The sequence below is a fragment of the Dermochelys coriacea genome, chromosome 7 (genome assembly GCF_009764565.3).
Source record: "Dermochelys coriacea isolate rDerCor1 chromosome 7, rDerCor1.pri.v4, whole genome shotgun sequence".
In the NCBI taxonomy this organism is placed as follows: domain Eukaryota; kingdom Metazoa; phylum Chordata; order Testudines; family Dermochelyidae; genus Dermochelys; species Dermochelys coriacea.
Window position 1 is genome coordinate 92310350 of NC_050074.1, and position 12041 is coordinate 92322390.

A 12041-nucleotide genomic window follows, 5' to 3' on the forward strand; every position below is an offset into this window, starting at 1 on the left:
TTCACTTACTATTATAAAATAATACAATAATGACAGGTTTCAGAGTAGCAGCCGTGTTAGTCTGTATTCGCAAAAAGAAAAGGAGTACTTGTGGCACCTTAGAGACTAACACATTTATTAGAGCATAAGCTTTCGTCATCCGATGAAGTGAGCTGTAGCTCACGAAAGCTTATGCTCTAATAAATTTGTTAGTCTCTAAGGTGCCACAAGTACTCCTTTTCTTTTTACAATACAATAAATACTCTTATTCATTCCTATCAATACATTTTCCCCAAGATGCTGAATACATGACCTATTCTGGTCATAAATAGTTATATAGACAAACTTTTATTCAGCATTTCGGGGTAAGTGTGTTGATAGCAATGTATTCTACAGCCAATTTTAGAGTCCCTGAACACACTGCCATTTTAACAGTCTACCATCATATTTTCTACATCCATATTTACATTGCCCAAATGTACAAACAAAACAAAAACCAACCAACAAGTGTGACTGCAAATGCCTTTTATTTTTTTCCTTAAAATACAAAAAGTGGAGCCTAATCTTGCAAAACCTTACTCGGGCAAGTAGTTCTTACTCATGTGAGTAGTCCTATTTGGATTGCCCAAAAGGGCAGCCCAACAGAGTCTGAAAGAAGGATTGTGGATTAGATCATCCAACAACAAACTTTTTTCTTAGCACAATTTACATACACAACAACAATGCATTAATGTTTCTTTTTTATGACAGCTTGTGGGAGTCTCTCCAGTAAGCAGAAGATGGGCAAGTGGAAGGGGACAGAGTGAAGACAGGAGTTAGAATCTTTCCTGAGATTTTCCAAACTCTGATGTATAGGTGTTTTGAATGACAGCATAGTTCTCTGAAAACATCCCGTCAATGTGCAGAGGCAGTCAAAAAAGATGACAGAATGTAAGGAACCAATAGGAAAGGGATAGATTATAAAAACAGAAAATATTATAATGCCACTATATAAAACCATGGTACACCCACACCTTGAATACTGTGTGCAGTTCTGTTGCCCTGTCTTAAAAAACAATATTAGATATGGAAGAGGTACAGGTTCCAGAGTAGCAGCCGTGTTAGTCTGTATTCGCAAAAAGAAAAGGAGTACTTTTGGCACCTTAGAGACTAACAAATTTATTTGAGCATAAGCTTTTGTGAGCTACAGCTCACTTCATCGGATGCATTCAGTGGAAAATACAGTGGGGAGATTTATATACACAGAGAACATGAAACAATGGGTGTTACCATACACACTGTAATGAGTGCGCTCAGGTAAGGTGAGCTATTACCAGCAGGAGAGCTGGGGGGTGGGGGGGAAAACCTTTTGTAGTGATAATCAAGGTGGGCCATTTTCAGCAGTTGACAAGAACGTCTGAGAAACAGTGGATGGGGGAAAATAAACAAGGGGAAATAGTTTCACTTTGTGTAATGACCCATCCACTCCCAATCTTTATTCAAGACTAAGTTAATTGTATCCAGTTTGCAAATTAATTCCAATTCAGCAGTCTCTCCTTGGAGTCTGTTTTTGAAGTTTTTTTGTTGAAGAATTGCAACTTTTAGGTCTGTAATCGAGTGACCAGAGAGATTGAAGTGTTCTCCAACTGGTTTTTGAATGTTATAATTCTTGACGTCTGATGTGTCCATTTATTCTTTTACGCAGAGACCGTCCAGTTTGACCAATGTATGTGGCAGTGGGGCATTGCTGGCACATGATGGCATATATCACATTGGTGGATGCGCAGGTGAACGAGCCTCTAATAGTGTGGCTGATGTGATTAGGCCCTATGAGGGTGTCCCCTGAATAGATATGTGGACAGAGTTGGCAACGGGCTTTGTTGCAAGGATAGGTTCCTGGGTTAGTGATTCTGTTGTGTGGTGTGTGGTTGCTGGTGAGTATTTGCTTCACGTTGGGAGGCTGTCTGTAAGCGAGGACTGGCCTGTCTCCCAAGATCTGTGAGAGTGATGGGTCGTCCTTCAGGATAGGTTGTAGATCCTTGATGATGCGTTGGAGAGGTTTTAGTCAGGGGCTGAAGGTGATGGCTAGTGGAGTTCTGTTATTTTCTTTGTTGGGCCTGTCCTGGAGTAGGTGACTTCTGGGTACTCTTCTGGCTCTGTCAATCTGTTTTTTCACTTCAGCAGATGGGTATTGTAGTTGTACAGAGAAGGACAACAAAAATTATTAGGGGTATGAAACAGCTTCCGTATGAAGAGAGATTATGAAGACAGACTATTCAGCTTAAAAAACAGATGAAGGGGGGATATGATCGAGGGCTATACAATTACAAATGGTATGGAGACAGAATCAGGAAGTGTTATTTACCCTTTAACATAACGTAAGTACTAGGGATCATCTGATGAAATTAATAGGCATTAGGTTTAAAACAAAACAAAGGAAGTATTTCACAATGCATAGTACCCCAGAGGATGTTGTGAAGGGGAAAACTATAACTCAATTAAAAAAGAATTAGCCAAGATGGTCAGGAATGCAACTCTATGCTGCAGATGTCTCTAAACTTCCAGAAACTGGGAGTGGACAACAGGGCATGGATCATTCAGTAATAATGTCCCGTTTTGTTCATTCCCTTCTGAAGCATCTGGTACTGGCCACTGTCAGAAGACAGGATACTGAGCAAGATGGACCTTTGGTTGACCCAGTATGGCCATTCTTATTCAAAAATGGCTCTTTTTGCTTAAGTTATGTCTGCTGTACCATACTTATAACCTGAATCCTCCCTGAAATTTATTGTTTGGCAATATTCCATTCATTTTAAAATCAGAATTCCAGGTGAGTTTTCTTCTATTTAATAACCATTTGTGTTTTTTTGTTTGTTTTTTTTTAAACACTTTTTACTAGCCTTTCTAGCTCCTCTGCAGCAATTATAATAAACTGCAAAGAACTGAAAGAGTACAAAACTACAGGCTTCTAAAGAGAAAAGGATCATTTTAAAGCCATGGGCCAGATTCACCGGCATGGTATGACCACTATGCCTTGCACTATGGCATAACTAGCCCATAGAGGGTCACCTTTGAAAGAGTGATCCTCAAATGGCATAGAGTCAGCAAACTACATTCTCCCTCTGTATTATCAGAGCAGCAAGGAGAAAGAGGATGTGGTTGAGACACCCTTATGCTATATGTGGATGTCTGGCTGTGTCTTCAGCCCTGGGCCTTTTGCAGCCTGTAACTGGGGTACCAGGCCTTTCACAGAGCTGCTGTAGTATCAGTGAAGCTACCTTTGCGTACAACCCCCTTACCTATGCTCTGTGCAGCTAAATTGGACTGCCGAATCAGGCTCTTTAGCTTTATGTAACATGGTACCCATAATAAATACCTTCTCAGAACACTAACAGTGAGGTTAAATTATGTCTCAATATTTTATACTGAAATATGCATGACAAACCTAGTCAACTCATGTTCTATTTATAAAAATAGTAAAAAAAAAAAAAAAAAAAAGAAAAAAGTGTTATGCCCCTAAAGTATGTACTGTCAGTTCCTGATGATCTAAAACAGCTTTATATACTGTGATCGCTGTCACTTTCCCTTCTCACATTTACAGGACTAGGAAATCATGAGCAACTACTGAATACATTGATAGGTTTCAGAGTAGCAGCTGTGTTAGTCTGCATCTGCAAAAAGGAAAGGAGGACTTGTGGCACCTTAGAGACTAACATTATTATTAATTATTGTTATTATTATTATGCTCAAATAAATGTATTAGTCTAAGGTGCCACAAGTCCTCCTTTTCTTTTTACTGAATACATTGTAGATGAAGAAAAATACTAGTCCAGTGTTAAAATTCTTTGAGCGCTAATCAATTTGAGAACAAACAGAACACAACCTTATACAATATCAAAACATAGAAACAACCTTCATTTCAGAGTTTAAATTGTCACCCGTCTGTTACATTTGGAAATGTAGAAGTGTACCATAGATGAATGTATCAGTAATGTACCCCACAAGCTACATTTACTCCATAGCTTTTCTGAAGCACCCAATTGTATTGTTTTTTTTCCCCAACACAATGAGTCTGAATCAGCAGCAAATGTCAGCAGTTGTCTTCTGACCCAAACAAGCCAAAAACAGTAAGGGCCAGATCCTCATCTGTTGTAAATCACGGATTCACATCCACTGAGGATCTGGCCCTTGGAGTTAGAGAGGAGAAGGACCTCTCTGGGTTGGGTCTGGTTTGGATTTCAGGCAATGAGAATTTGCTTTGGCTGCTTTACATTTCAGTATGCCTGGTCCCATGCATAAAAACCCTGGAAGAACAAACCAAACACACTGGGCTCCAGAGCCCAGCTGGGATGGCAGTCACAGACTGCCTTCCCATCTGCTCACAAAAGGGATCAGCAACAGGGGATAATACCTGAACTGGAACTCTATCCCCTTTCCAGGGACCTTTGAAGTGGGAGAGGGCAAACATCTTGTAGCAGGTTTGGGAACAGAGCTATAAAGAATTGTATTTCTCATAAAGCTGAATTCTGGTTATGTACAAAATTTAGGCACACTAAAATTAAAGCTGCTTCAGAGATACTTTGAAATAATGTTCTACATAGTCTAAAACGCAACTTTCCTGCAGAATTCCTTAACAGTGACATTGGCATTTTCAGTTACAGTGATTTTCAAACATTTGGCAAAGGCCAATAAGCTTGGAACATTTTTTTGTTGGTCAGTCCATTGATAAACAAAACAGAGTGCATCATTGAAAAGCTTATTTCATCAGCCCCATTTTTAAAATGGATTCAACCTAAATTCCATCGTTCAGTTTTGCTTTGTGATGATCATGTAAATCCATAGAATCATAGAACAACAGGATTGGAAGGGACCTCAGGAGGTCATCTAGTCCAACCCCCTGCTCAAAGCAGGGCCAATCCCCAATTTTTGGCCCAGATCCCTAAATGGTCCCCTCAAGGATTGAACTCACAACCCTGGGTTTAGCAGGCCAATGCTCAACCCACTGAGCTATCCCTCCCCCCCACTGATTATGATCAGTTACCTCAGTAGATTCATCCTATTATCTCTGGAGTCAGCATTACTTACTCAGAAAATATCCTGCATACGTTAACTGAAGAACTTTCCTAATTTGTATCTAACTTTGTTTTAGAGCTGTATAAACCACAGTTTTTACCCTAATAAAATATGAGAGAAAAATCTAGTTGAAAGATGGCTTGTTTCTTTCATTGTATTGGGAAAAATGTATCTTCAAGAGTGTAGCATGTGCAGTCACATTTCTCTTAGCCATGGCTGTGCTGCATACCAAAGCTTGATGGCACTTGTCATCTATTTGCCTCAGTGGCCAATATTTCTACATCCTTTTGGTCTAAATCTCCAGACACAGAGTAAGCTGTTGCTCCATTTGTCCAGATCTGCTGTTTTGTGTCAGTATCTCTGGTAAGAGACCTCAGCTGTGTCCTTTTGATTTTCTTTGCTAGTCTAGCAAAGCACAGTAATGTTGAACCGAGTATCATGGAAAATCCACACAGAATGAATGATGCAGTGTAGCTGCCGGTTGTATCCACCAACCAACCTATTGGAAAACAAATAATTTTTTAAGGTATTTAATACTTTACAAACTCCTTGTACAGTACAGCATTCATACTGCAGTTCTATCTCATACAACAGTGATAGAGTGACAAACATATATAGCTGACACATCAGTTAAAATACATTTTGCCTCCAGGGAAAGAAAAATATCTTACATAATGATCTCATCACACTTAGCTCAAGTTTTTAGAAGCTTTTGTTCAGAACATAACCCCATCACAAAAGGGCACTGTAGTTTTCCCTACAATCCTATACAAACATCCTCTAAAAGCATTGATTTAGCTGACAGTCTGCAAAAGCGCTCAGAGCCATCACGGGAGTAAATGGTATTCTGTGCATGAGTTCCCCACCCAGAAACTTTGCCTGGGTTTGTGTGTCACTTGAAATGTTCAATTAATATTTTTGCTGTGACAAATCAAATTAAAAAGCATCAAATACAGAGGTGAATTTGAACTTTTGAGTAAACAGCAAATACAAAATCAAGGACATATACTGTACTATGTACAAAGACTGTACTATGGCTATTCAAGAAAGGGGATATGAATTGCTGATCTTCCCACATCACTCAAAATGGATATAAATCCTTTCTGTGGAATGATCAGGACATCGTCCTAATCACTACTTCATATTTCAAGCCAGAAATTTAAACTAAACTGGCAAGAATCATGGTGTTCAGATATCATGGTGATGATGATGGCTACTTAAGAACCTGAATAGAATTGAATAGACTATTGCCAGCCCACACTAAAGAAATTCAACAGTAAACCCCACTGCCTAATCTATGACACATTTCTGAAATGGATGGGTAAAGCTCTCTGGATCCTAAAGTCTATAAAAGAACATCCTTTGATTAAAACTCAAGGGTTATTTAATTTCAAAGCAAAAGATATATTTTTGCACTTTTTATAGTGCTGAACTACATGAAACAATTAAATAATGTGCTGCATTATTTCATTGTATGCCCCTGAATTTCAGTTTGTTTTTTGTGTGCAGAATTCACTCCATCAAAATAGGACTTAAGTGGGACCCAAGTGGTGTGTAGGTCATACATTGGCCCTCTGCTCAGGGCTCAAGTAGACTCAAATGCTATTTGTTTATTTTCCTCTCTTTTCCATCACTTAGTGCTAAGGCCCACATGAATTTTACATAGAATTTAGAAAACAACTAATCCACAGGGATCGTTTCCTCACCAACACAGAGAGAGAGAAAAAACATCAGAGAGAGGTTACTTTGATCAGTCACAAGGGAAGAACACATTGGGACTGTTAATATTTGAAAATGTTATAAAAATACACAAACTGAAAAGCAAAGTCATACTAAGGTGTTTGCTCTTAACTACCATGGGTGGTGCATACCATAGGCTGGGGAAGACTATGCCTCCCTAAACAGCCCCACCCATGTCCACCCGCGGGCCCCCTTCTGCTTGCCGCTAGTTGGCCCTAGCCCAGGCAGGCTGCTCTTCTTCTGGGAAGCTGGCTGTGGCTAGGGCAGCCAACCTGTGACCAGGATTCGGGGGTGGCTGCGGCCACCCAGCATGGGGGGGGACCTCCAGCTCTGGGGCTGCACTGCCCAGCGCTCCAGGGCTGGGGGTGCTTGTCAGTGCTCTGGGCAGAGGGGGAGCACATGCTACCCACCCAGCACTCTGGGGCTGGAGGCGCTCAGGCAGCCGGAGCTTAGGGGGAGGTTCTGGGCTTCGGCGGGGGTAGGAGGGGCAGGGTCTCAGAACAGGTGGGCTGGGCCAGGGGCTAGCCTTCCTGAACCCATGGCTCACCCACCGCCCATGTTAACTACTAATCTCCCCTGTTCTCTTCTGGCTTTGTTACCCCCTTACCAATACTGGAGGAGGACTTTTGTTTTTAATATGGGCCAGATGCTCTCCTCTGCTCCAAGTGTTTTCTTTTCTCACCAAAATTTGTCATGGGCATCTGTATGGTGGGAGGGTCCTGGAGCTTGGGCTGCAGCCTGAGTCTAAACATCTATAGAGCAATTAAACAGTCCCTTAGTCTGAGCCCCACAATCCCAAAAAATCAGCTGGCATGTGCAGAGGGCTATGTTGCCAGGGCTGAGGAGGCAATGCACCCTGCATGGATGTCCTGACCTCCACAGGATTCATATCAGGATTGTCTGTGGCTCTTCATGCCATTTGGGTGAATGTGATCATGAAATGATCGATTACATGATTCTAAGGAAAGGAAGGAGGAAGAGCAGCAGAATAAGGACAATGGACTTCACAAAAGCAGACTTTAACAAACTCAGAGAGCTGATAGGTAAGGTCCCATGGGAAGAAAATCTAAGAGGAAAAGGAGTTCAGGAAATCTGGCAGTTTCTCAAAGAATTAATATTAAAAGCATAACAGCTAAACTATCCCAATGCAAAGGAAAGACAGCAAGAGGCCAACATGGTTCTATCAGGAGCTCTTCAGTGACCTGAATATCAACTAGGTATCCTACTAAAAGTGGAAACAGACAACTTGCTAAGGAGGGATACAAAAGAATAGCAAAGGCATGTAGGGACTAAATCAGAAAAGCTAAGGCACAAAATGAGTTACATCTAGCGAGGGACATAAAAGGCAATAGAAAGAGGTTCTACAAGTATATTAGGAACAAGAAAAAGATGAAAGAAAGTGTAGATTCTCTACTTAATGGGGAAGGTGAGCTAATAATAGATGTTTAATGCCTATTTTGCTTCAATCGTCACTAAAAAGGCAAACTGTGACCAGATACTTACCACAATAAATATTAACAAACAGGTGGAAGGAACACAAAGCAAAACAGGCAAAGATCAGGTTAAAAAAGATTTAGATTTAGATTTGGCTAAATGTAAACGAATACATCTAGGAACAAAGAATTTAGGCCATACTTACACGATGGGGGAGTCTATCCTGGGAAACTGTGACTCTGAAAAAAAATTAGGGCTCATGGTAGATAATCAGCTGAACATGAACGTCCTGAGTGACGTTGTAAACAAAAGGGCTAATGCAATCCTTGGATGCAGAAACAGAGGAATCTCGAGTAGTAGTGAAGAGGTTTTTTTACCTCTGTATTTGGCACTGGTGCGACCACAGCTGGAATATTGTGTCCAATTCTGATGTCCACAATTCAAGAAAGATATTGATATTGGAAAGGGATCAGAGGAGAGCCATGAGAATGATTAACAGATTAGAAAACTTGCTTTATAGAGACAGATTCAAGAAGCTCTATCTATTTAGTTTAACAAACAGAAGGTTAAGGGTTGACTTGATTACAGTTTACAAGTACTTGCACATGGAGACAAATATTTGATAATGGGTTCTTCAGTCCAAGAGAAAAAAATATAACAGGATCCAATGGCTGGAAGCTGACATTAGACATATTCAGACAGGAAATAATTTTTTTAATGGTAAGGGTAATTAATCACTGGAACAATGTATTAAGTGTTGTGGCAGATTCTCCACCATTGGCAATTTTAAAATCAAGATTGGATGTTTTTTTCTAAAAGATATGGTCTAGGAATTATTTTGGGGGAAATTCTATGGTTTGTGTTATACAGGAAGTCAGACTAGATAATTATAATGGTCCCTTCTGGCCTTGGAATCTATGAATCTAGATAAATTAGATATATTCAAGTTAGCAGGGCCTGATGAAATTCATCCTAGAGTACTTAAGGAACTATCTGAAAATCTCAGAACCATTAGCAATCATCTTTGAAAACTCATGGAGAATGGGTGAGGTCACAGAAGACTAGAGTAGGGCAAACATAGTACCTATCTTTTAAAAAGGGGAACAAAGAGGACCTGGGGATTATAGGTACCCAGAAATACACTAGAACAAATTATGAAACAATCTATTTGCAAGCACCTAGAGGATAACAGGATTATAAGGAATAGCCAACATGAATTTGTCAAGAATAAATCATGCCAAATCAATCTAATTTCCTTCTTTGACGGGGCTAACGGCCTAGTGGGTGGGGGGAAGCTGTAGGTGTGATATATGTTGATTTTAGCACGGCTTTTGACATAGTCCCACATGACATTTTCATAAGCAAACTAGGGATATGTGGCCTAGATTAAATTACTATAAAGTGAGTGTAAAACTGGTTGAAAGACCATAAAGAAAGAGTAGTTATAAATGGTTCTTGTCAAACCAGTAGGGTCCTTGTCCTGTGTCTAATACTATTAAATATTTTCATTAATGACATGGATAATAGAGTGGAGAGTATGCTTATAAAATTTGCAGATGCCACCAAGATGGAAGGGGTTGCAAGCAAGGACAGAGCTAGAATTTGAAACTACTTTGATAAATTGGAGAATTGGTCTGATTTCAACAAGATTAAAATCAATAAAGACAAGTGCAAAGTACTACACTTAAGAAGGCAAAATCAAAGGCACAGGTACAAAATAGAGAATAACTAGCTAGGCACTAATACTGCTGGAAAGGATTTGAGGGTTACAATGGATGATAAATTGAATGAGAGTCAACAATGTTTTGCATTTGTGAAAAAGCCCAATATGATCCTGGGGTGTATTAACAGGAGTGTTGTATGTAAGACACGGGAGGTAAATGTCCTCCTCTACTGAGCACTGGTAAGCCCTCAGCTGGAGTACTGCATCTGGGCAGGTGCCACACTTTAAGAAAGATGGAGAAATTGGAGCGAGTCCAGAGGTGAGCAACAAAAATAATAAAAGTTTTAAAAAAAACTGGGCATGTTTAGTTTCGAGAGGGAAAATAAAGATGGGGGTGGTCCTGATACCAGTCCTCAAATATGTTAAGGGCCTTTATAAAGAGGACAGTGATCAATTGTTCTCTATGTCCACCGAGGGTAGGACTAAAAGTAACGGGCTTAATCTGCAGCAAGGGAGATTTAAGTTAGAGATTAGGAAAACATTTCTAACTATATGGATATAGTTAGCACTGGAAAAGGCTTCCGAGGGAGGCTGTGGAATAATCCTCATGATTGGAGGTTTTAAGAACAGGTTGGTCAAACACCTGTCAGGGATGATCTAGGTTTATATGGTCCTCAGCACAGTGGGCTGGACTAGATGACCTCGGGAGGTCCTTTCCAACCCTACATTTCTATGATTTTAGGCTCTTTTATTTTCACCCTTTAATGCATTTTTCCACAAGAGTAATTTTGATGACTAGAAGTTAGAAATGGGCAACATTTTCCAGAACTTTATTTTTCAATGACATTTTCCGTCAGTGTTTGAAATTTCTATGAAACATATGGAACAAAATTTCTGCACAAAATTACTTCCCATGTCTGACCAGCTCTAGATAAATAATAAAACGTTCTGCTTTCATCAGACGGTAAAGCTGGAGTAACAGTATGAACAGGACAGTAGAGTCATCTGTGAACTGACCTGCAACAGGTGGACTCACTAGATAAGGGAGTGCATGAAGAAAATAAACTACGCCTAGGGCTGATGATAAGGAAGCAGTTCCCACTACATCTGCTGTCACGACAGGGATCATTGTAACATAGGCTCCATCAAAATACCCAAAGGTAAATGAGAATGGCACAAGCATGGGGAAACTTTGGAGAACGGGAAGGAAGAGACAACAGAGGCCATCCATTCCCACAGCAAAGAGGTAGCAAACATAGCGGTACTTCTTCAGACACCTGTGGATTTTAAAAAGAGGAAGGATAAGTTAATCATGTGTATTTCCTCTTTGTTTCTGTTCACTTCTAGACCTATTAGTTTACCATATGCAATTAACATACAGTTGTGGCCTGGCATATTTTCTGTTTTAACCTGTTCCCTGTCTTTTCTATGCTGCACAGTTTTAATGTCCAGCTTAACAAACAGCTTTCCAAGTGCTAAACCCAGCCAGTGATGGCTCTAACACTGTGCTGGACTGACAAACCTGGAGAGTGAAGTTCCCTATCTATCCATAGAACACACATTAGGGACAACAGTGCAAACTTCCCTACACTATGAATGTGCCTCAGATTTTTTTAGGGACCACCCTTGATGGGGTGAGGGTAATTCAACCTCCAGGCCCATTCAACCCTTAGTCTTGGTTTTAAAACTTTGTCTGAACATATACTCTTCTGTATTTATATCTAAGCTCATTATAACTGTTCCTAATATTTTGCAGAAATAAAACAAATGGCCTTATTCCCTCTTCTCACTTTTACTGGTATAAATCAGGACTGATGCAATGGAATTAAAAGTGGTGTAAGTGAGAGAAGAATCAAAGACACAATTTGTATTGACTCAAATATCCAGTGCACTGAATAAATATGACAACTGAAAGAATAAGTATGTTGACCTTTAGAATAGCCTACTGCCACACTCACCTGATCTTCATCACCAGTATTATAGAGATTGCATACAACAAAATGTCACAATGGAGTAAAGGTAGCAAAACACTGCTAAGCACTAAAATGTCAGGAAATGCAGAAGTTAGAAGTCACATACAAAAGGGCAGAATTAAGGTTGTGTTTATGCATTACAATACAGTGCCAGATCTTTCATCCCTTTTGTGCCATGACAGCAGCACAAATGAGACAGA

General features: G+C 40.0%; 1 protein-coding gene across 6 annotated transcripts in view; it reads right to left on the bottom strand.

The window, feature by feature from the left end:
• Positions 1 to 3225: 3225 nt before the first annotated feature.
• Positions 3226 to 12041, bottom strand: part of SLC16A12 (solute carrier family 16 member 12) — a 66399-nt gene continuing 57583 nt past the window's right edge. For 4 of the 6 annotated variants that reach the window (XM_038408238.2, XM_043519000.1, XM_043518997.1 and 1 more), the window contains exons 6-7: positions 10886 to 11145; positions 3226 to 5530 (exon numbers count right to left, since the gene is read on the bottom strand). In XM_038408238.2, the coding sequence (XP_038264166.1) occupies positions 5280 to 5530; positions 10886 to 11145 (511 nt within the window). In that variant the 3' untranslated portion in view covers positions 3226 to 5279. Of the gene's footprint in view, positions 5531 to 10635; positions 11146 to 12041 lie in introns of those variants that run through there. The other 2 variants (XM_043519002.1, XM_043519001.1) reach the window with 1 other exon arrangement.